Here is a 23,052-nt window from a genome sequence, read left to right as displayed (position 1 = left end):
CGTCGGTCCAGGAGACTCTGAGGGCCGCGCCTGCGCAACGCAGCCCTTGCTTCCGCCCTCAACCAAGAGGGTCACTGGAGGCTTCACTAGACTTTGCTGCTGCGGAGAATGACCAATGTTAAGATGGCGAACAGCGGGTGGGAGTCGCAAGGCGATCGGCCAGTCCGGAAGCACATGCCCACTGGGGCAACCAATAGGCTGGGGGGTCAAAATGTCATTTGGTTTACGACAGCCGTTAATAAAGACGTCGGCCCGTGGCTTCACCCCGTCTCGCCGGTGTGCAGGGTGCCCAACTTATAACGACGAGTTGCTAAAATAATCGTAACTGGCTGCTCGAAATAGTCCAGCACCTGTAAAAGCACAATGACTGACCCGAGGGTCGCCTATCGGCTCCTTCTGGAATTAAATTTAGAGCCGCTCCTCCCTTAAAATGGTTGGCTCCTTCCACCGCCACAGCGATAGCCCTACTTTTAAACGCGGCCGCTTCGAGGAGCGACTCAGAGCTCCCCGCAGCTCTCGCCGACTGTCCCGCCGGCTGCTCCGCGGTGACCGCCCCCGGGGGCAGGCCTCGCGTGCCCGTTGGCCGTCAGCCCGCTCGGCGAGCGGGGAGCGGGCGCCCTGAAGGAGGCTGGCGCGGCCGCGGTGGGCCATGGCGGCCGCGGACCTGCGGGCCGAGCTGGACTCGCTGCTGCTGCAGTTGCTCGGGGAGCTGGAGGAGCTGGAGGCCAAGCGGGCGGCGCTGAACGCCCGGGTGGAGGAGGTGGGTGCGGGCGCGGGCGGGCGCGGGCGCGGGCGGGCGCGGCGGCACGCTGAGTGCCCGCTCCCCTCTGTCGGCAGGGCTGGCTTTCGCTTTCTAAGGCTCGCTATGCCATGGGCGCCAAGTCGGTGGGGCCCCTGCAGTACGCCTCCCGCATGGAGCCCCAGCTCTGCGTCTGCACCAGGTGAGGAGCCTTGCGTGCTGGAGCGGGTAGGCGGGCAGGGGCCAGCCGAGGCCGCCAAAGGTCCATCCAACCCTCTCGTTCTTCAGCGAGGCCCAGGACGGACTTCAGAAGTTCTGGGTGGTGAGAGCTGGCACCCAGACTCCAGAGGAGGTGGGGCCCCGCGAGGCAGGTGAGCCCCCCTTCTTCCTGTCCGGCCTTTTCCCCATGTCAAAGACCAAACGCACAGGATAACTGAGGAGATGATTTTTTTCAGGCTCTTGCGATAGAGGGAACACCCCAGATCTGAAGATCAGAATATCTCAGTCGGGTGGTCTTTTGCCTTAGACTTTTATAGGGAGAAATAGACAAGTTATAGGCGAGGTCCTTTACAGTTGGGATTGTTTTGCAATCAGGGCAAGTCTCAGCTGAACAGAAAATGTTTGTCTCTGTGTCTGGCTAGTTTCAGGGGGACAGACTTCTAATCTCAGTTAATCATTCATGAGACAGAGAACAGAGAGTTGGAGGGTCTGTCTGGCCTTTTAGCAAATTCAGGCAAAATGGGAAAGGTCAGTGGGTGGCTTTGTCACAGGTAAACAAGGGAGTCATCTGCTGGTCTTGTAAGGGTCACGAGAACGAGTGGACAGAGACTCCCATCTGAATCACAAGGGGAAGGGTGATTCTTTGTGGTAAGCTGTTTTCTGGAGCATAAAAGGCAGGGGGGATTGTCCAACCATCAGTATTTTCCAGGATCATGAGCTCAGATCAATTTCAACATTGTCACTGAGAAGACAAAAGCCAGGTAATAAGACCCCCAACCTCCAGCCTTTCTTGGTCCAGGTCTGCGCAGGCGCAAGGGTCTCACCAGGATGGCAGATCGGGAGCCCTCCCCAGCCCCCCAGGACCCTCTGAACTGGTTTGGAATCCTGGTTCCTCACAGTCTGCGACAGGCCCAGGCCAGCTTCCGAGAGGGTGAGTGGACCCTGCCAGTTGGCAGTGTGGCCCTGGGCCAAACTCAGATCCTCTATCTATAGGGAGCACTTGAGCACTAATGCCAGGGCTGCGGTTAGTCTGCAAAGGGCTTCGCAGGTTTTCTCCATTGCAGACTTTTATTGTACACCTGCTGTTTTTTCAAAGAGCATTTACATTTATTGGTTGTTGGCAGTGTTCCAGGCTCATGTTAGGTGCTGGGGATACAGCAGGAAACAAAAAGGACAAACACCCCTCCTGGAATGTTTATTGAGGGGAGAAAGAGAACATGCAAGTAAATAAGTAGGCTCTAAAGATAATGCCAGGTAGTGAGAATTGTTATGAAAAAATAAGATGAGGTGTGGTGGATGCAGTGGGACAGGAGTGGCCTGGGGGAGCTATTTTCTGAATCGTGGCCTGGAAAGGCCTCTCTGAAGAGATGGAGGAGAGAGCTTTGTGGGTGATCTGGGGGAACAGTATTCTAGGCCAAGGGACCAGCAGGGCAAAAGCCCTGAGGTGAGATGGTGTCTGGCGTGGCAGAGAGGAGGCCAGTGGCTGGAGGGCATTGGTGTAGTGCGGAGTGCCAGAAGCGGAGGTCAGAAGGGGCCAGGCTCAGGTGATTTGCGGGCTGTGTAGGCCCTGATGAGGACTTGGGAAGTGATGAGGTGGCTCTGAGCAGAGGGAGCTGCAGTTGGACTTGCAGAGTGACAGGAATCCTGTGGTGCTGGGTGGAAACAGGAGAGCAGAAGGAAGAAGCAGGCCCCAGGGAGCAGCCAGGTGGGAGATGCAGGTGGAGGCAGTGGAGGAGGGCTAAGTGGTGGGAACCTGCTCGTTTTGAGAGTTGAAGCCACAGGATTTGCTGACAGATCAATTTGGTAGTAAGAGAAGGAGAGGAGTGAAGGATAAGCCCCTGGTCTCCAGCCAGACCGCCTGGGAGGGTGGAGCTGCCCTTGCCTGGTGTGGGAAGGCTGCAGACAGCAGCTGAGGGGAAGTCAGGAGTTGGGTGTAGTTGTGTTCCTAGTGCTGTCTGGTGGAGATCTGAGCAGGTGGTTGGGCACATGCATTGAGTTTGGAAGAGGCCTGGGCTGGAGAGAGAGATTTGGGAGCCCACCGCATAACACTGGTGTTTAAATTCCCAAGTTGCTGACACAGATGCAGCATTAAAACTGAGATGGGATAAGATCAGCAAAGGGCCCAGGAGTGTGGACAGGAGGTGAGGGACAGGAAGAGGAGAAGCCAGTTGAGGAAACTGAGAATCAGCAGTGAGGCAGCAGCAACACCCAGAGGGCAAGCTGTCCCAGAGGCCAAGAGAAGAAAGGGTTTCCTGAAGGGAGGTGATCAGATGTGTGGCCAGCTCTGCTGCCAGGCAGGTAGGTTGAAGACAGGACTGGCCAGTGGACTGGGCAGCGTGGAGGGCCCAGGACTTGACAGCAGCTGTTCCAGCAGAGGCACCAGGTGAAAGCCACCTAGAGGTTGATCCAGAGTGTGGACCACTCTTGGGGGCAGAGAAAACAGGTGGCAGGAGAGAGGGTGAGAGCAGTGAGGGCCTGTGATGATAGAGGGAAGAAGGAAGGAAATAAGCACATGAGACAGTGTTATGATCTGTGAATTTTTAGTTCCTGGTGGGTGATATAAGGGGGTCAAAGAAGGAGGAGATGATATTTTAGCAAAGAGGTAAGGTGTGGGTCCAGTGACGTTCTGGAGCAGAGCCAATGCAAGGCTGTACCTGGAATGCTTTAGGAATGGTACAGAGGCCAGAGAGGCCTGGAGCCTTTCCAGTGTCTGGGGATGTCCAGAGTCCCCTGAGTCCTGTGTGTCACACCTCAGATACCATGGTGACAATCTCTCCTCCTTCTCTAGGCCTGCAGCTGGCTGCAGAAATGGCCACCCTTCAGATCCGCATCAACTGGGGCCGAAGCCAGCTCCGGGGGCTCCAGGAGAAACTCAAGCAGCTCGAGCTGGGGGCTGCCCAGCCTGGGATCACAGAGGCAGGGCAGTGAGCACAGCTGTACTTCGATGTGGCTGCCTCATCTCAGGCCTTCTTCCTTCACAGATTGCCCCTGCCCTCACTCCCACCCCAGCTAATCCTCCCTCCTTAGAATTTCTCTGGTCTCCATGTTTCCAACTTGGTTAGGTGTGAAAGTTTGAAGGGGCAAACTGAGGAATGTTGGAAGTCACTACTGTGAAACCATGTCTAGGCTTGTATTCTGCTAGGACACATGTGGGGCAGGTGCAAAGCTCTTCGGTTAGTTCTTATTTGTGAACAGCTAGAACAATCTCATGGATAAATCAGTTGTGGTTGCATAGCTGGATGAACCACTGCACAGGCAGTGGCAGGGAAGTGCAAGTAGGCCTTCAGCTTCACTAGATCCTCAGAACTGACTTGGAAGGAAAACCATACACGGCTAACATCAGGACAGTATGATTCCACAGTAACAAAAAACACAAACACCTGAGTAGGTGGGCAGCCTTTGAGCCAGAAAGTAAAAAAGATCTGACTTAGATTTTCAAGGGAACTCTAAGAGACTTTTCACGTTTTTAAAAACCTGCTTTTATCTTTCCAGGAGTGAGACAGCCTCTTTTAATTTGTTGAAGGGCCAATTGTATTTCCTGTTCTGGGAACTAGGTGTTCTTGCTTCATTTTCCTAGTGGGTTGTTGGTACTTTTAGTAGTTTCTGGGAGCTGATCTTTATGTTTGGGGGAAATTAGTCCTTTGTTCATAATATGAGATGTAATATTTTTTCCCAGTTTATCTTTTAACTTTGCTTATGGTGTTTTAATTGTAAAATACTTTTTATTGTAAAATAAAACACATTACATTGAACTGCACAGAGCAATTGAATAGCTTAACGAATAAGCAGCTATAGTAACCATCACCCATCTCTTGTTGTGTTTTAGTCAATTTTCTTAGTAGAATTGACTCTATCAATCAGCTGTTTGATGATTTCTGGATTTGGGGTTGTACTTGATGTGATGAGGGAATTCTCTACTGTTTTTCTCAAGAACTTGTGTGGTTTCAGATGAGGTATGGGGTGAGTGTTGCATGTACCTTCCCCTTTTCTACCACAGGTCCAGGTACTGTGTGTTGGTCAGTCTAGCCTTCCTGCTGATTTGAGACGCCACCTTGTCCTTTCCCTTACTCCCGGTGTATACCGTGCCAAACTGCAGTTTCCATTCTGTTTGACTCCTCTCACTGTCAGTTCATACACGGGTACCACACTATGTTAATTCTTGAGACTTGAACATATACCTCAGTCGCAGGACAGCGGAGTTTCGGTTGGATTGGGGGAATCATGTTTTTTTTTGGCCATGTTGAGCTTGAGTTGTCAGTGATACGCCCAATGGAAGCTCTTAAAAGGAAACTCTGTGACTGGAGAAAAAAAGGACATCCTTCCCCACAAAGGGTGAATTTCAGAGCCAAGTCCTGCGATGGACAAAGTACCAACCACTGAGAATTCTGAGGCCCAAAGAAGTAAAAGATAACACGTTCTGTTTTTGCTTTTGGCGGAAAAGATTCACGTGGAGTCCAGGCCCTGGGTGGGGTCCTTTGTTTTCGAAGTCAGTTGTTGAGGTCAAGCAGTAGCCTGCTGTCAGTTCGGGCCTGCGTGTGCCCGTGCTCCCGAGCCTGCAGGCGCGCGCGCCGTGCGGACAAGTGCTCAGGATCCGCCCGGTCAGCTCCTGGGAAACTTCCAGAGCAGGCGTGCCCGCCGCCGGGAAAGGCCTGGACATTCCGACCGCGGCCCAGGCGGGAGGTGGGGGTTCCTGAGGTCAGGGCAGCCATAAACAGGACACATTTCCGTGAGGGCGGAGCGAGCCTGTGACGCACAGTCGCTGTCTGGGCATGCGGCCGCCAAGCTGACGTAGGTGATGTATACGTGCATGAGGAAGTGTTTTTCGGCGGGTCCCATATGGTCTAGCGGTTAGGATTCCTGGTTTTCACCCAGGCGGCCCGGGTTCAACTCCCGGTATGGGAACAGAAGTTATCTGCTCTCTTCTTAGACCTTGGAAATTGGAAATATTTGACAAAATTTTGGCTTCTCGCCCCTAGAACGACTTAGGTCAAATTGAGTGTGTCTTTCCTTTTAAACCTGGAGAAATTGAGGCCCGTGAAGCTCTGGGCCTCATTGTCATCTCTCTTGATCTAAGTGTTAATTTTCATCACATCATTAGTTATTTTCTCTGTCAGTAACGTATTAATTATATTAGATACCATATACGTTATAGATGTGAATAGCATTATAAATATTTAAATATTAGATAATATTTTAAATATTCAAAATTTATTGTCAAACGGCTGCGGAGAGCCACCCCTGCTTGTCCCCTCCCACACACCGCGGGGTGGAGTGGGGGAGTGGAGGGGAGGAGGGAGGGGAAGGAGGAGGCTCCTTTTGCTTGACTGTCCCTTCTTCAATTTACTTCTTTCCTCTTGCATTTTACTATAAGCATCAAGGAGAAACCAGTCTATGCCTGCAACACTTTGCTTGGAAATCTCCTCAGCTAAATATCCAAGTTTATTGCTTCTGAGTATGACATCATCCTAATTGCATCTTCAAAGATGCTATTTCCAAATGAGATCATACTCAGAGGTTGCAGGTGGACATGAATTTGGAGGAGGACACTATTCAACCCACTACAGAGCACAGGGTGGAACAAATTGCAAGACTAGTGGATTCTTATAGTTTTTATAAATGCTTTCTTGACTCAGTTTTGTGGCCCTGGCTAGAAATCAGTCAGGTCTCCCTCTTGAGTAGCCTGTTAAGTCCACATCCCCAACCACCTCCTTTATCAGGCTCTCACACTCTGGGCCACTAAAACCTGCCCTAATCACCCCAGGGCCAGGTACCAGCCAACCAAGGACAGCCACCATGCCCTTGAACCTGCTGAAATTATTCAAACCAGCCCGATCCTAAACCTGGTTGCCCTGCCTCATCCCAAGGAAACCACCATAAAGGCTTTTGCTCACAGTTCTTCCCTCCCCCTCCGCCTCTTGACCTCAACCTCAGTTATTCTCTGTGTCCCCCACTTTCCCACCCGGACATAATGTATATTCCCTCTCTTGGGAACTTTGAGTAAAATTAGCTATCTTTTCAGTGGCAGTTAAAATTAACTATCCTGATCTGTTTGCTTTACCATACTAAAGAATAATAATAAAACCTGTTGAAACAATTCGCCTAACAAGCAGGGTGGTTTGGTCCCAGATTGAATGACATGCCACTAGAGTGCCATTGACTTACAGGTTCTTCCAGATGGCAGGAGCAGCTCGGGCAGGCACGCAGCTGGCTGGCATGTTGGTGCTGCGCCCAAAGCTGCTTTTTGGTGCCTCCACCAGGTGTCGCTGTGAATCCCCTCCACCAACTGAGGAACTTGTGAACAGAATCCTCCCCTAATTTCTATCTGAGTCAAGGCATCCAGTGTCCAGGACAGAGCACCTGGGAGCAGCTTCAATTAATTGGCTACTTTTCTTGTTGATAGACCCCACTGAAGGGAGTGAGGGGTAATCCCTTCCAGGTGCCATGGGATGTCTCTGATCAGCCCACCTGGCAGCACCGACAAGTCATGGGGTCAAGAGTCACTATATTCTGTAACAGAGCCGTTTCATTTGGCCTGTTCCATCCTATAGTGGGAGACTACTCTGTGAGACTCCTCTGTCTTGAGCCATTCACGGGGTCAATGTGAGGGCATCCCTGTAACCATGGTACCCCATAAGTCTTGTGGTAAAGGTCATGATTGTTATGTTGTTTAGCTGCCTGACCCAGCGAGGTAGGAGTGACTACATGGATGGAGACTGGTGACACAAAGCTTAGTGAAAAAGGAAAGGAGGGGACACTATTTCTGCCTTGCTTAAGACCTCTGACAGGGAAGTCATGCCATTGATTCAGGAATATAAAACCCTAGGCCACTCTCATGGGCCTTTCTGAGCGCTGCTGCTTACCAGCACGCTAAAGGGCCTTATGCTCAAAACCTGGAGCCTCAAAATACAGAGAAGGCCGCTGTGGCTCTCCTGGAAGTGGATCTTGATCCTTCAGAGGTCACTTGGGACATCCTGGAGAGGGAGGCCACCACCCACAGACAGGGCCACTTGGGACCACCAAGAGTTTACCTGATAAACACTCAAAGAGTCAAAACAGTTTGGGACATACAAGAGACTAAAACAGAAACTAAATTTTTTACCTGCCTAGAGGTATGCCATTCTAAAAGATTTTATACAAAAAGACAATGAAAAGGGACTTGTACTTCTGACCAGGGGCTAACTGCACTGTCCCAAGAAAAGGCTGTGACAGCCTCTGAGTGCAAACCTCCATCCCTGGGAGGTGGATGGTGATGCCTTGGAGAGAGAAATGGCTGCCTATTGGGGGCTGCTCCCCTCTCCCGCTTTTGCTGTAACCACCTAGAAAGTCCACGCATAGTATTGTTCGCCAGAGACAGAAACTAGAAACTGTGGATTCAGGCAGCTAAAAGCCTAAAATGAATGAACAAACAAAAAAAGGAAAAGAAAAAGAAAAAAGAAACCAAACCACCCAAACCAATGTAGATATAGGCTAGAAAATAAAAAATAAATAAATTTTACATGTGTGTGTATAAAAGTCCATAATTTGACTCAATTATAAACGAAAAATTTACTAAAAGAATTTATATAACAAAAAAGATAAAAGGGGCACTGATTGGCTTTGTTCCTCAATAGCATAGGTTCTAAGTTAACTTTAACATCTGCTAAAATGCACCAATTGACAAAGCTTCATGGTCTTAATGCTTGGGCTTGAGTTACTGCTATAGCTGGGTATCCCACTAAATTTAAACATTGTACTCCCTATAATCTTATGAAAGTAACTAAATATAAAATAAAGAAACATAGGTATGCTTCACTTGAAAGCCTTGCCTAAATTTCCAATAGTCATAGTATCCATTGCCCTAAAATCTGCCATATTGGACATAGACCTTCTAACAATGAGTAATAAATTCAAATTAAATTAAGTCTTTGACATTTATAAATTGGCTTGGTAGACTGAGAGCCCCATGGACCCCCAGTTAAAATACTTCATATGCCCAATGTAGCTTAAAACAGAGCCTTTAAGGACTAACACTTATTATATAAGACCTAATTAATAAAGGAGTAATTATCCCCACTGCCTCTCTATTTAACAGCCTAATTTTGCTTGATATTCAACAACAAAAAAAGCATGGGTAGAGGCTGGCCCAGTGGTGTAGTGGTTAAGTTCACGCACTCTGCTTTGGCAGCCGGGGTATGCAGGCCTGGATCCCTAGTGTTGACCTATGCACCGCCCATCATACCATGCTGTGGCGGCATCCCACATACAGAATAGAGGAGGATGGGCATGGGTGTTAGCTCAGGGCCAATCTTCCTCACCAAAAAAAAAAAAAGAAAGAAAAGTATGGGTGCCTCATGGTGGATTACTGCAACCTTAATGGTGTGGTCCCATCCAGTAAGTATCCCATACCTAGTACCCAATGTTATTAAAATTACTGACTCCATCCAATCAACAACCAGTAATATTTTACTATTACAGATATGGCTAACATGTTCATTGCCTATTTCAGCAGCCTCTCAGCTGCAGTTTGCCTCATGTCCAAAGGGACACAATATCCTCTTTCCAGGCTGCCCAGGGGGTTCCTCACAGCTTTGCCATCACACACAGTCTTTGCAGACAGGATCTTAGCTGCATCGCCTTTCTCCAGGAGCACTGGTATGATGTTACACTGATGGCCCTCCTCCAAGGATGCTCATTTGACACACTCATTAAGGACATACAAGTCCTTTTTGGGTTCTGGTGGCAACGTATTTCTCATTTACAAATTTTTCTTAATCTCACTGATGCTGCCACTTACAAATCAGCCTACCTTAAAAGAGGCCCCTCCAAAGGATTCTAGAATGTGTCCAAATTAAAAGCAACCGGCACTCCCATTAGTACCCTCAGAGACTCCTTCACTGGAGAGGTTTTCATGCCTCTTCTCATGCCTCTTGCAGTCTCTGGACCACCTATGATGTCATAAGTTGCCCCAGGGCCTCTGATGAAAGAAGTTGTCCCTCTTAGCCCTGTGCTATATACTATCAACATAAAAATTACTGGGTCCTGGCCCAGTGGCATAGTGGTTAAACTTCCACATGCTGCACTTTGGCAGCCTGGGTTTGCGGGTTTGGATCCTGGGTGTGAACCTACTCCACTCACTGGCCGTGCTGTGACAGTGTCCCACATACAAAGTAGAGAAAGATGGGCACAGATGTTAGCTCAGGGCTAGCCTTCCTCAAGAGAAAAAAAAACTGCTGGCTACATGCTGAGATGTCCTGGAAATAGAGTCTCTCACAGACCCTGCACCTGTGGCCCTCCTTATCCAGCTGCCCATTATGTTTTGGATCATGGGAATAGCACCCCATGAGCTCAGCGTGGGTACTGAGGCCTCCTTAAAACAGGGTGGAGGCAATCCTGGGCCTTCTGGCATACCACCTGCAGGAGGGGATGGCCTCCCCTGTCCTTAGTCCCTTGCCAGATGGCACAGTGCCAGAAGAGGTCACCCCTCATCCAGACTCCTTGGCTGCCTGAGGAGTCCCTTGACATGAATTGAGCGAACAGTAATGGCAATTTATAGACTGTATGGACAGCATTGTCACCATCATGAATGGAGCTCAGTGGGATGTTGCTGCCTCCCATCCCTTAGCTGAGATATCCCTGATAACAGGACCAAGGATCAGTATTTTAGCACTGGATCCTCTGGCCAAGAAATGGCCCCATCTGCACATTCACTGCAAACTTTTGTGCCATTGTCTGAGTGTTGTCCCCTTCAGGGTAAAGGACTCTGGAATCTCCTGCCTCAGACATTACAATATAAATCAAAATCTACATATGCTAAGGCCACAGTATGAGGCCTTGCCAGGATGCTTCTTATCCCCTTCAGAGTTCCAGACATTACTGGCAGTAACCAAGGCACAAATTTTATTTCTCAGAATACACAGTGCTGGGTCTTAAAAAAAGGTATTCAGCAGAACTTTTATGTCCCTGATAGTTCCCAGATAACTGGTTTAATGAGAGATATATGGTTTCCTCAAACAACTCCTTTTCAAATTCCGGTCTGGCCAATGTGTCTCTTCTTGCCCCAGGCCTTAATACCTCCTAATTCAAGGCCCCTTGGCCAATTCACACCTCACAACAACTATGATTGTTAATTTTGTGTGTCAACTGGCTGGGCCAGAGGGTGCCCAGATATTTGGTCAAACATTATTCTGGGTGTTTCTGTAAGAGTGTTTTTGGATGAGATTAACATTTAAATCAGTGAACTTTGAATAAAACAGATTGCCCTCCCTAATGTGGGTGGGCCTCATCCAAGTCATCGAAGGCCTAAGTAGAACAAAAAGACCAGCCTTCTCTGAGCAAGAGAGAATTCTCCAGGAGACTGCCTTTGAATTTCATCTGCAGCATAGACCCTTCCTGACTCTATGGCACACTACCTTCATATTGGAACTAGGGCATTATTTCTCCTAGTTTGCAGTCTGCTAGCCCATCCTTTAGATTTTTGGATTTGCTAGCCTACTTCTCTGGAAAACTCTGACTAATAAACCAACTTTTAAAAACTTTCTCATCACCCTTTCCTATACTCAAAGGGGGTTATGTTTCACTCCCTTTAATATGGCTCCCCCTATCTTTATAAATTTTCAATCTTATCCTCATCCCAAAAGAACTGGAGGCCAGATTGAGGGCACATATTCTTCTGGGACCCATTAACCATAGATTATCCCATGGGCCAGGTAGTGGCTGATGGTGCTCAGGGCAAGCTGCCCCAGGAAGCACCACTCTGGTATGCAGATTATTTCGAGCTGAAGACAATAAGGATATTTGACCTCCCCCACTAACTGCCTAGAGAATCTGGCATGGTGGGTCATTCCTGGAACAGATCTTCTATCATGATGGCTATAAAGATGATGTAAAATAGATGTTGCAATGGGAGGGGCACCAAGCCCCTTTTATCAAAAAACTCTATCTCTCCCTGACCAAATTATCAATAGATGACCCTGAAAAGAATTGTCCTTCTGCCCTCTGAAGTCCCAGGCCACTACCCACCCCCAACACGTTCCTTCGCCTTTAGCTGCAATACTTAAGAAAGCAGCTTAGACAGAGGGACGAGTTGCTCATTTCTGAGTTTCTCCCATGTATACGTGTTATTAAACTTGGTATTATTTTCTCCTGCTAACCTGTCTTGCTGATTATTTGGCCAGCCAGAAGAACCTTAAGGGAAAGGGCAGAGGGAGATTCTCCCTCTTCCCCCTACAGTTTTGGCGTAGTCGCCAGGAGACCACACTGGCTGGCAAGTTGCCTTTTCTGGCTGGAAGACCTGCCTTCTCCCTGGACTACTGCAGATGATGAGATATGGGAACGCCTGATGAAAGCCGGCAAAAGGTAAGACTTCTTACCACATCAGCCTCCCGGAATCTCTATCTGCGGAGTCCGGTGGAAGGAAGTGGTGAGAATTTTTTCTCTTTCTAAATTTAGATTGGCAGGAGAAAATATTTGGGAAACTAGTTTCTTGGGCTTTTAGTGACTCTTGGTTTAAATTTGGTAGAGTACTCTTGGTTTTTGATCTTGATCCCTTTTCCTCCCAGAGATAGTCTCTGTTTTTCTCTTTTGTCTGTGTCTTTTGTCATAAGAAGGAAATACCATAGGGTAGGATGCAGGCATAGGCCCTATAAGCCTGCTGTCTGGGCCGGCCCCACAGACTGGTGAGTTTGCGGGTCTCACCAGACCGGCGTCTACAAACTTTGCTGTGGGTTATTATGCACATGAAATGAAGGTCATTGCCAAGGGCATCTTGGAAGCCAAAAAGGCCGCAAATTTAAGTGGGCGCGGGTCGAGCAGTTAAGAGCCATTAGGGCGCTCGCCACTTTCAGAAGACTCCCGTGACAGGATAAGTTGGATCACGGAACGGGGTAGATGACACAGGTCCCCCGCCAACTGCAAGAAAATGTCCGTGCAACGACCAGGTACTCTGTAAAAGCACACAGTCCTCAACCCTGCGGCACCTCCCCCCCAGGTATTATTCTGGCTCCAAGAGACCTAAGGCGTGACATTGTGCACATAAAAAAAAAAAAAAAAAAAAACTGGATGAGGTTTTTCCTTCTGTCTTGTTCTGTGTCCTGAGAAAACTTGGCTTTGTGACCAGTGAGAATATTCTCCTTGGTCTCCACCATACGGAAGGTGCATTTACCGGGGTGCACCTTGGTGGCCAGTCGAGTAGACTGGGGTTCCGAACTGTCTCTTTGTCCGGCTGTGCCAAGCTCTCAGGGGAGTTTGTCATAAAAGGCCCAGTCCATAAGGGCTTTTGTCGTCTTTACCTTCGTTGCTTGTTAGCGCTGGAAAAATCCCATTCCAGTATCGCCTGCCCGGTGTCACAGATTAGCGGGTCTATGACTGGAGGCGTCCCACACTATTGTGGGAGACCGGAGACACCATCCTTACCGCCTGTGCAACGAAGGTCTTTACTTTCTCTGAATATCTTTGGGAGTGAATTCTGTGGATCATGGGGGCTACATCATCTGCGCCCTCACCAGGGACGCCTCTTGCGTCCATGGTGACGATTTATTCTAAGCGTGGAAACTTACCTCCGGGTCTTTCCTTAAAAAGGCTTATTGGTTCGAGTCACTATTGGAATAAATATACAAGTGAAGATCCTACTCATCAATGGCCAGACGACGGATCCTTTGAATTGGAAAAACTTCTAAATTGGGGAAAAAAAAAATGTTTTGAGAGCTCTCACATAATTGCCTAATTGGTACCTAAGAATTAAGGCTAGAAAAAGGAAGGGAAAAATTTGACTAGTCTTAAGACCTTGACTCAGGTTACAATTGAATTGAGAACATGTAAAAGTGTAAGTGTTGATAAGATTATAAAGGTTGGAATGTTTGAGCTAATTTTATACAAAGAGGTTACATCAACTTTGCCTGAGTATGTTTTAAAATGTCTGACTGGGAATGCTTCTCTTGTCCAAAATTAGAAGACCAAGACCTATTGATAAAAATCTTAATGATAATTATGTTTAAAGGTATAAGAGGTGACGAAATTTACATGAAATTTTGTAAGAAAAAAACTGATGTTATTTCTATTACAGAACTGGTTAACAAAAATAGTAATTTAAATGATGGCTAATTTTATCTGAAGTCTTATGAAGTCTTGTAGGCAATCTAAATAATTATTGGGAATAAGTAACTAAATAGTTGTGAAAAAGATGAATGTTGGATGAACTTTAAACAATAATTATGTGTTATGGTGGTTACAGCTTCCAAACTCTTTTTGGTGACTTAAAACTTGAGAGTTTTGCTAAGTTTTATGATAAAAATTCTCTGAGTATCATCATTTCCAAATAAGATAAGATATTAGACATTGATTGCTAAATGTACATTTGTCTACTTTTGGCTTTTCATTACAGGAAAACTAAAAGGTGTTTTGGGTCTATTGGTAAACATGTGTTTTATTAAAAGATTGTACTATAAAGTAACATATTTCTAGAAGTTATGAAGTGTTTATAAATTTTCCAAGCCACAAGATACTAATGTAAAAGAAAGTTTACAATTGTTTACTTAGTTTTTACTTACAAATTAGGGTTTCTAAGGGGTAAAATTCCTAATTAGTATATGTGATTGAAGCTACTAAAAATTAAGAAAAATATGTCTGTGTACAAGGAAAGTAAGATGTATAAAGGTACAAAGAATGGAAATATTTTGTTTGGTTAAGAAAGATAAATTTGTCCTCAAGTACTAGGAGGGAAAAGAAAGACATGGGACAAATTCTGAATGTAAAAGGAAAGTTATAGAAGGTTTGTGGAAGAGGAATTCTGGAAAAGGAGTTTTATGCATGGTCAAGTTGGCTAAGATCGAAATGAATTTAATTAAGTAAATGAGTTTTAATAGCAGAAATAAGCTGGTGCAAAATTAAAATTTGGTCTTCTGTCTCTTAAAAGGATAATTTGCTTAAACTTGATAAAGAGGTTACAAAAGATTTTTCTTTACCTTTGAGTAAGTCTACCTAAAAGACAGAAAAAAAAAAAAAAACTGTTAAAATAATTTCCTACGTTCAAAAGACTGAGGTCTCTCTATTAAGACTTTTGGACTGTTAATGCTCTGTTTGCTTTGATTATTTATATTTTTGACAAGCTCCCCCAAAATTCATATCTTAAAGTCTTTTTTTTAACTTTTATTTCTTTGGGAATTTTCAAAGGGCCCTGGAACTTCTCAAAGAAATTTGCTCTCTTCCTATAAGGGGAAAGATACTAAACTTATTAGGCTTATTCAATATGTTCAATTACATGGAAAGCATTGTCAGAACAGTGATGATAAGCCTGCTTAGGTGCTATTATGTGGGCAAATGTTATTGACATAGGTGTTTTAAAATTGTATAACATTACTGAAATTCTGATCTGTCCTGGTTATCAGTCATAATTCTGGTTATTATTATTTTAAAGTGTTGTATGTCACAAAATTAACCAAATTTCCTTGTCAATTGCCATTTTGAGGTCTTGTTGTTTACAGACTTATTTCTTTACTCTAATGCTTTTGCAAAATGTTTCAACTTCAGAAAAATTCATGGAAAGGACTCTGACATTTACACTGGAGTACAGGTTTCTGACAAACTTTCTGATCATAAAACTGAACTGGGTAAAAAATTATAGAAATCTGATGGACAGACTGATAACTTCATGAAGCTGCTAACAAAAAGATTGGGATCAAGAATGGATTACACAGGACAGAATGAACTAATAAGGATGATTATAATTTTTATGATTTTTCGTTTGAAGTATTGCTGAATTTTTAATGTTTTGTTTTTTTCAGATTTAAGGAAAACTTTTTCTCTTTTCTCCTGAGCTAGCTATGACTTATAGCAATTTGGTAAATGATACTTTTGTAAGTAAAATTGAAATATTTATCTTTTTCTCTCTACCTGATCCCTCGAATTTAGAAACTCTTAGTAAGTGAGTATTGTTGTTTTCATGGCAATATAGTTATTTGCATAAGTTCAATAAGAATCTGTTCTCCTTAAAACAGGACACAATTGGAAACACTGGTTCTATTACCAAGGTTGTGACTGGAACATCATATTTGCAATATAACCATACAGCTTTTGAGGAATGAAGATTTGACTTTATGGAATAAAACCATGTGGAAATATTGGCCTGGTACCTTATGTTCCAAGCAGCACTTACCAGGATAAGTAAAGAATGTCACTTATCTGGCAGGTACAAGGAACCTTGAAATATTTTGGGGAAACCTCAGAATAGAGGAATTCACCCAAATCTATAGGTATTGCAGGCAAAGTCTGATGACAAAATCCTTGGCTTGGCTTTCCTGGCCTCGAGAGACCTTTAAAGTTCAATGTGAGATTCCTTATAAAAAGTTCCAGCAAAGCAGATTTAAAAGAGCCTATGTGATCAACTGCTATTCTTGCTGTACTTATGTAAATAATTGAGCCAACTCTATTGGAACTAGACTTATTTTGCAAACTAGTTTTAATTTTGCTATCTTAATAAAAATGAGGGTGATTTTAGAGAGAAAAATTATATTTCAGTAAAAACTATTTCAGTATAAGTTTGCGGATATTAGATCCTAGTTTTGTTGTCTTTTGAGGTTTTTGTTTTATATCTGTTGACTGGACTGGATTCTGATTTCTTCTAGTCTCCTGAAATATCTGGCTACAGATGTCCAAACTAACGTTTATGATTTTTTCCATCATTTTCATTTGAAATCACTGAGAACTGAACCTGCCCTTTTTCCTGAAGCCTTACAAACTGAAGCTGATGAACTTGATATAAACTTAAGAGATGACCTGACGACACCATCAGAGACATTTTAAACTGCAAAAGATACTTTGACGCTGACATCTAAAATTCTCCTTCACTGGCTGTCCTCTGAACTCAAAAACTGGTTTACAATTTGCTCTAACCATTAACCTTGTTTTTCTTTCGTTTACACAAATATGCTTTTGGAGTCTGCCATGCTGTTGGCACAATTTGGAAATCCTGTGGATTCTTAACTTCTGCAGGAACTCCTATTGCTAATGGACACTTAATTGCAGCCTTATTACAAGCTATTCACCTTCCTTCAAAAATTGCCATTGTTCATTGTTCAGCCCATACTAAGGAGACTGATGTCATATCTTTAGGGAATGACAGGGCTGACAGAGCTGCTAAACATGCAGCTCACTATGGACCCCCTTATCCATTTTCCACCCAATTTTTAAATCTGCCTTTATCCCTGACTGATGTTATTAACTATTAGGCAAATGCCCCACAATCTGAAAAAGACAATTGGATACAAAAGGGTGCCAAACAATTATCAGATGGATTATACATTGGACCAAATGGACTTCCAGTAGCTCCTTTTCTTTTGACTTTTTGGCTTGCACTTATCTCCCACCAAATGGGACATATGTGCAAACGGGGGATAGTTAAGGAACTGAAAGACAATTGGTTTTGCCCTGGCATCCGTAAAATTTCTGACCAAATCCCCTCCTAGTGCACAACTTGCAAATCTTACCAAGTCTCTGGGAAAAATCAGTGTGATCCAGGAAGTCCTCCCAGGCCCACACTGCCTTTTGTGGCACTCCAAATGGATTTTATGGACTTGCCTTCAGCTTTAGGTTACTCTCACTGTTTGGTTATTTTCTGCATGTTTAGTGGATGGACTGAACGCTATCTGACCAGACATGCAGATGCCACAACAGTGGTAAAGAAATTAATAACTGAAGTTATTCCTCGCTTTGGCATTCCTTTATGGATTGAATCAGACCAAGGAACTCATTTTACAGCAGAGATAAACCACTTGCTTGCAAAAAACTCTGGGGTATTCATTAAAATTTCATACCCCATATCACCCTCAGTCATCAGGGCAAGTGGAACGTAAAAATCTAGATATAAAAAGAACTCTAGGAAAAGTCTGTCAAGAAACTGGACTTAAATGGCCAGAGGCTCTGCCCTTGGCCCTTATGAAGATTCAAAATACTCCAAATAGAAGGCATGGACTGACTCCTTTTGAAATAGTTTTTGGACGTCCGATACCTACTGGCGTCTCTAAACCTTCAATTCCTGGATTAAATGAATATTATGGGAACTTAAGTGAACAATTTGATGCTATGACTTGTTATATACAAAAATTAACTAGTATACTTGAAGCATATTGTCAACAGGTAAAAGAGGCATGGCCACCACCTTCTGACAAGCCTTGCCATCCCTTTCGACCAGGAGACCGGGTGTACATCAAGGTCTTTAGAAGAAAACACGCACTGTCACCTCGCTGGGAAGGACCTTATGAAGTCTTACTGACGACCTGCACTGCCATCAAAATAAAGGAAAAATCTTCCTGGATCCATGCGAGCCACGCCAAAATAGACCCAGAACATCGCTCTCAAGACAACTGGGAGATAATCCCCACAGGTGACCTTAAACTAAGGATTTCGAGGGCCAAAACCCAGGCCCCAGAAGCAGCCGACATCACGAAGTAGACAGCTTTTCCCAAGATCACGGATCGAGAAAACCTACTTTGACCCATTTCCTCCCCCTTGCTTCAAAACTCCCTATATATATACACACTCACACACACAAACTATTAGTGGAGATATATATATATATATATATATATATATATATATATATATATATATATATATATTTTTTTTTTTTTAATCATTTATTAGAAAGCTGACTGGAGAGTGCTGGTCTCTATCTGTCCCTCTTCCCCTCTCTAAGTCTCCGCTATGGGCTCTTTTCTGATCCGTGTCTTGCTTTTACTAACCCTCTCCTTTTCAACAGGTCGGGCACAGACCAAACACCCCCTTATGCCAGTTTACCAAGCCCTAGCCACGCTAACTAATCAATCTGACTGTTGGTTATGTCAACAGCTAGATAGTGCAAAAGAACCTGAACTAGTCTTTGTTCCTGCTGATATGAACACCTGGTAGACTAAGTACGGAAAATGGATGAATAACAGAGTATGGTATCCGCAACAAGGGAAACTTCACTCTGCTTCTTCTCCTGGTGAGTCACTTGAGCCCCAGAAAGACTACTTAGAAGGTCAAGGACTGTCCCTTGCCCAAGTACAAGCAATAGGTGAAAGTTTTTCCCTGTGCATTGGAAGTAAACATGGCGCTGGACCTTTCCTGGGTGACATACCGAGACAATATTGCAGTCAAACTCTGTGGTTTGATTCCGCAGGTGGCATCTTCAGAACTCTCAAGGGAATTGTAAGTGACTCTATCACTACTCCCTCTGGCACAAACATTTGCCAAATCACCAAGTGCTCTGGATGGCCTACGAGCCACCCGTGTGCAACTTGGGGTATCGCAGCTATCCGCATGGTTAGGCTGCCCAATGCCACAGACTATATATGAGTGGATCAAAAATCTGGACTCACCTGGTCAGGTGACAAGACCAGGCTTTATAGCTGCCAAAATCAGACTGCAGGCCTCCTGTACCAGCTATTCCGCAATCTATTCTGTTCTCGCAGACTGACAGGAGCTCATGGGAAATGGAGATGTTTAGGTAGTAACAGTGCAAGTGGCACAGATCATGAAATAGTCCAGATCCTGGGAACTACAGACTCAATTCTAACCTTGTCTTTAAACTACACTGGTCTTTTCATTTTATGCGGCAACAAAGTGTATAAAGGATTCCCACCTAATTGGTCAGGACGATGCGGACTTGGATACCTGGCTCCTTCTGTCACCAAACACTCCACCTTAAATGCTAGCCAAATTACAAACTTGGGTTCGTTTGTTCATAAGATTGTGCCACATAAACGTGCCAGTCGAGAAATCGTGGAAAATCCATTTGTGTATCACAACTCCAAGTTCTTTTCAGCCTTGAGAGTCCTATTCCCCGGCTTTGGAGATTATGAGTTGGAAAAGGCAATATTAAATCCCTCTATGGTGATGGAGCAAGAGTTCAACACCACCATGCAAACCTTGAACATACTCCAGTCAGAGATTAACAGCCTAGCATCTGTGGTGGTCCAAAATCGACGTGCTCTGGATGTGCTCACTGCCCAGCAAGGAGGAGCATGTGCAATCATTGGAGAAAAATGTTGCTTTTATGTGAATCAAACAGGTCAAGTAATATGTAACTTAAATCTATTAAAAGAGAAGATTGACATTTTTCATCAGATAAACGAAGCTAACACATTTTATTGGACTGACTTATTTCCAGGATTGGGGGACTGATTTAATGGAGTGTGGGGAAATGTGCTCCGATTTGTTCTTTTCTGCCTGTTCATCCTCATTCTAATCTATGTTCTTTTCTCTCTTTGCAGACTTCTTTTTTTTTTTTTTAAAGATTTTATTTATTTATTTTTTCCCCCAAAGCCCCAGTAGATAGTCGTATGTCATAGCTGCACATCCTTCTAGTTGCTGTATGTGGGACTCAGCCTCAGGATGGACGGAGAAGTGGTGCCTCGGCGCGCGCCCGGGATCCAAACCCGGGCCGCCAGCATCGGAGCACGCGCACTTAACCACCAAGCCACAGGGCCGGCCCTCTTTGCAGACTTCTTATCACTCAGATACTAACACGATTTCTCTCTCCACAGTCACCAGCTCAGCTTTTAATATGTGAAACTTCTAGGGAAGTTTCAGAGGAGGGAACTGATGGTGCTCAGGGCAAGCTGCCCCAGGAAGCACCACTCTGATATGCAGATTATTTCGAGCTGAAGACAATAAGGATATTTGACCTCCCCCACTAACTGCCTAGAGAATCTGGCATGGTGGGTCATTCCTGGAACAGATCTTCTATCATGATGGCTATAAAGATGATGTAAAATAGATGTTGCAATGGGAGGGGCACCAAGCCCCTTTTATCAAAAAACTCTATCTCTCCCTGACCAAATTATCAATAGATGACCCTGAAAAGAATTGTCCTTCTGCCCTCTGAAGTCCCAGGCCACTACCCACCCCCAACACGTTCCTTCGCCTTTAGCTGCAATACTTAAGAAAGCAGCTTAGACAGAGGGACGAGTTGCTCATTTCTGAGTTTCTCCCATGTATACATGTTATTAAACTTGGTATTATTTTCTCCTGCTAACCTGTCTTGTTGATTATTTGGCCAGCCAGAAGAACCTTAAGGGAAAGGGCAGAGGGAGATTCTCCCTCTTCCCCCTACATGGCCAATCTAGTAGGGGACCCATTTGAGCCTAAACTGAAGTTACACCACCCAAGAAAACCCAAAACCCTCAAAATAACAACAACAACATCTTCTTGTATTTTTAGATATAAGGGGTGGATAATTAATCTGGAGTCTCCCTCTGATCCCCTCCAGGAAATTAAAATTAGTTCTCCAGGGCCATTCCCATAGACAGTGTAGAATACCAAAAGAGGGAGATAGAAAACTCCACTTAGAAAATAAAAGTCACAGAGATAATAATAAAATCAACCCCATACCCCATAATGATGAAACCATACAACCCCTCCGTGCTAAGAATATATGCCAGAGGAAAACCAACAGCAGACAAAAGTTCGTCAAGTGCAGCTGCACACCTTCTAGTCTTATTACCATTGGTCCGGGTGCTTTCATTGGTCTACAGTCCAGAGGCCCAGACCTTCCAAGTAAGCCATTATTTACTAAACAGGGCACAGGCTGAGGCCCACATGCCATTTGAGTTTAACTAACACAAACCCTATAACCCAAAGACCTCACAAGCTTGCTCTTCACCAACCAAGCCAACAACTGAGGCAAAGGGCTCATAGTAATTGGTCATATTAGAGGGCCTGCCTACAGGTTAATGCTGAAGCTCCAACCTCAGCCACAGATAATTTAATTTGCAAACAACCCGATGCCCTATTAACAACACCCAAATCAGGCCATATGATTTAAAACCTATTTGTAACAGAACCCCTCTCATCGCTCATCTGGGCAAAACCTGGAACTATTGGGAACTTTCAGATTCAGTCACCCTTAATGGGTGCTTTAATTGTGCCACTTGGATTCTGGCACTTTCGTTCATTATGACAGTTTGATGGATATAAACATCACCTCTGTAAACTATGCCTCCACAAACCCCTCAACATAAAAGATATTTACAAGTTAAGCTCCTAGGACCAACATTGCTTTCAAATTACACCAGTGGCTCAGCCTCATTGTAATACCATAGAACCACCTAATCAGGACCCACATCAATCCAAGTGGAAATCTACTGTAAAGGATAACCCGGTCCCACATCCCAGAAGAATCACCCCAGTCCAGGAGCTCGCAGCTGGAGAGGACATCACCTCAGATAATATCACCCTAGCCCAAGACCTGGCTATTGGAGAGTACTGTGCCCCCTGCACCAGAGCGGACTTTGTCTAAGATACTAAAGCTAGAGATAAAAGAACAGGGCCCCAAAGTCGAGCTATTGTGTGCTTCAAATGTTAACACTCAGGCAGAGGAGTCTATGCTGGCAAACAATCCTGTGGCGGAGCATCCAGAGAGGTAGGAATAAAAGGAGAAGATCCTGGTGTCTGGAGCAGAAATGAGAGTGTCCTCAGAAACAAAGAGGAACCACACCTCCTGCTTCTCCACCTCTGCTCACCACAGTCCCCAGTCAGGCAGTGGCGTCCCAGCTCCTCAACATCAGAGTCCCACTAGTACCCAGGCCAAGCAGACACAATCAGGACTGGGAATCTGCAGGTGTGGGCTCCCTACTCCTAAGCCTCTTTCTGCATATCAGGAGCATGCCCCCTGTGCTGCCCCCTTCCCATCCCCTCCTTTCCACCTTCTCCACCCCGACCCCCAAGCATCCAAGCCAGGGACTGCCAACCCTTTCGCGTTTTTGCATTCACTGGAAAATATCTGAAGACAAAATCATGCTGTTATATTTAAAATATATTGTATGTCTTGAAATTCTAAAACAACGTTTAGAAAGAAGAACATGCTCTATGTTTCTTAAATAAATAACTTATAAGTTTCAATTTTCATTTACCTTTTCAAATATTCAGAGGGTATTTGCCCTTCCAGAATTTGAAATAAAATCTTAAAAATTTTGTTTTTATTGTGGTAAAACACACTTCATAAAATTTACCATCGTAACTATTTTTAAGTGCACAATTCAGTGGTATTAAATACATTCACATTGTTGTGCAACCATCATCACCACCCATCCTCTGAAATTAAATCTTTCTTCAAGTATATTCTTTTATTACAGACTTCTGTA

At 44.8% G+C, this 23,052-nt stretch overlaps 1 protein-coding gene and 1 non-coding gene across 5 annotated transcripts; both read left to right on the top strand.

Annotated features, from left to right (window-relative positions):
* The first annotated feature begins 11 nt into the window (after positions 1 to 11).
* CCDC115 (coiled-coil domain containing 115) lies at positions 12 to 4,715 on the top strand. 4 transcript variants are annotated; one of them, XM_058548698.1, is made up of 5 exons: positions 12 to 276; positions 838 to 941; positions 1,028 to 1,110; positions 1,743 to 1,889; positions 3,747 to 4,715. In XM_058548698.1, exons 1-5 carry the CDS (start codon positions 109 to 111, stop codon positions 3,884 to 3,886), a joined length of 642 nt encoding a protein of 213 aa, XP_058404681.1. In that variant the 5' UTR covers positions 12 to 108; the 3' UTR covers positions 3,887 to 4,715. The 4 variants fall into 4 exon arrangements, with proteins under 4 accessions (XP_058404681.1, XP_058404682.1, XP_058404684.1 ...); XM_058548699.1 differs by having other exon boundaries at positions 20 to 276; positions 1,758 to 1,889; XM_058548701.1 differs by lacking the exon at positions 12 to 276 and adding an exon at positions 535 to 760 and having other exon boundaries at positions 1,758 to 1,889.
* Positions 4,716 to 5,788: 1,073 nt separating this feature from the next.
* Positions 5,789 to 5,860, top strand: TRNAE-UUC (transfer RNA glutamic acid (anticodon UUC)). The gene has a single exon. It is a non-coding gene; the product is annotated as a tRNA-Glu (tRNA).
* The last annotated feature ends 17,192 nt before the right edge of the window (positions 5,861 to 23,052 follow it).

Source organism: Diceros bicornis, chromosome 10 (assembly GCF_020826845.1).
Source record: "Diceros bicornis minor isolate mBicDic1 chromosome 10, mDicBic1.mat.cur, whole genome shotgun sequence".
Lineage (NCBI taxonomy): Eukaryota > Metazoa > Chordata > Mammalia > Perissodactyla > Rhinocerotidae > Diceros > Diceros bicornis.
The sequence above is the reverse complement of the archived record's forward strand: the minus strand, read 5'-3'. Positions and strand labels throughout refer to the sequence as shown.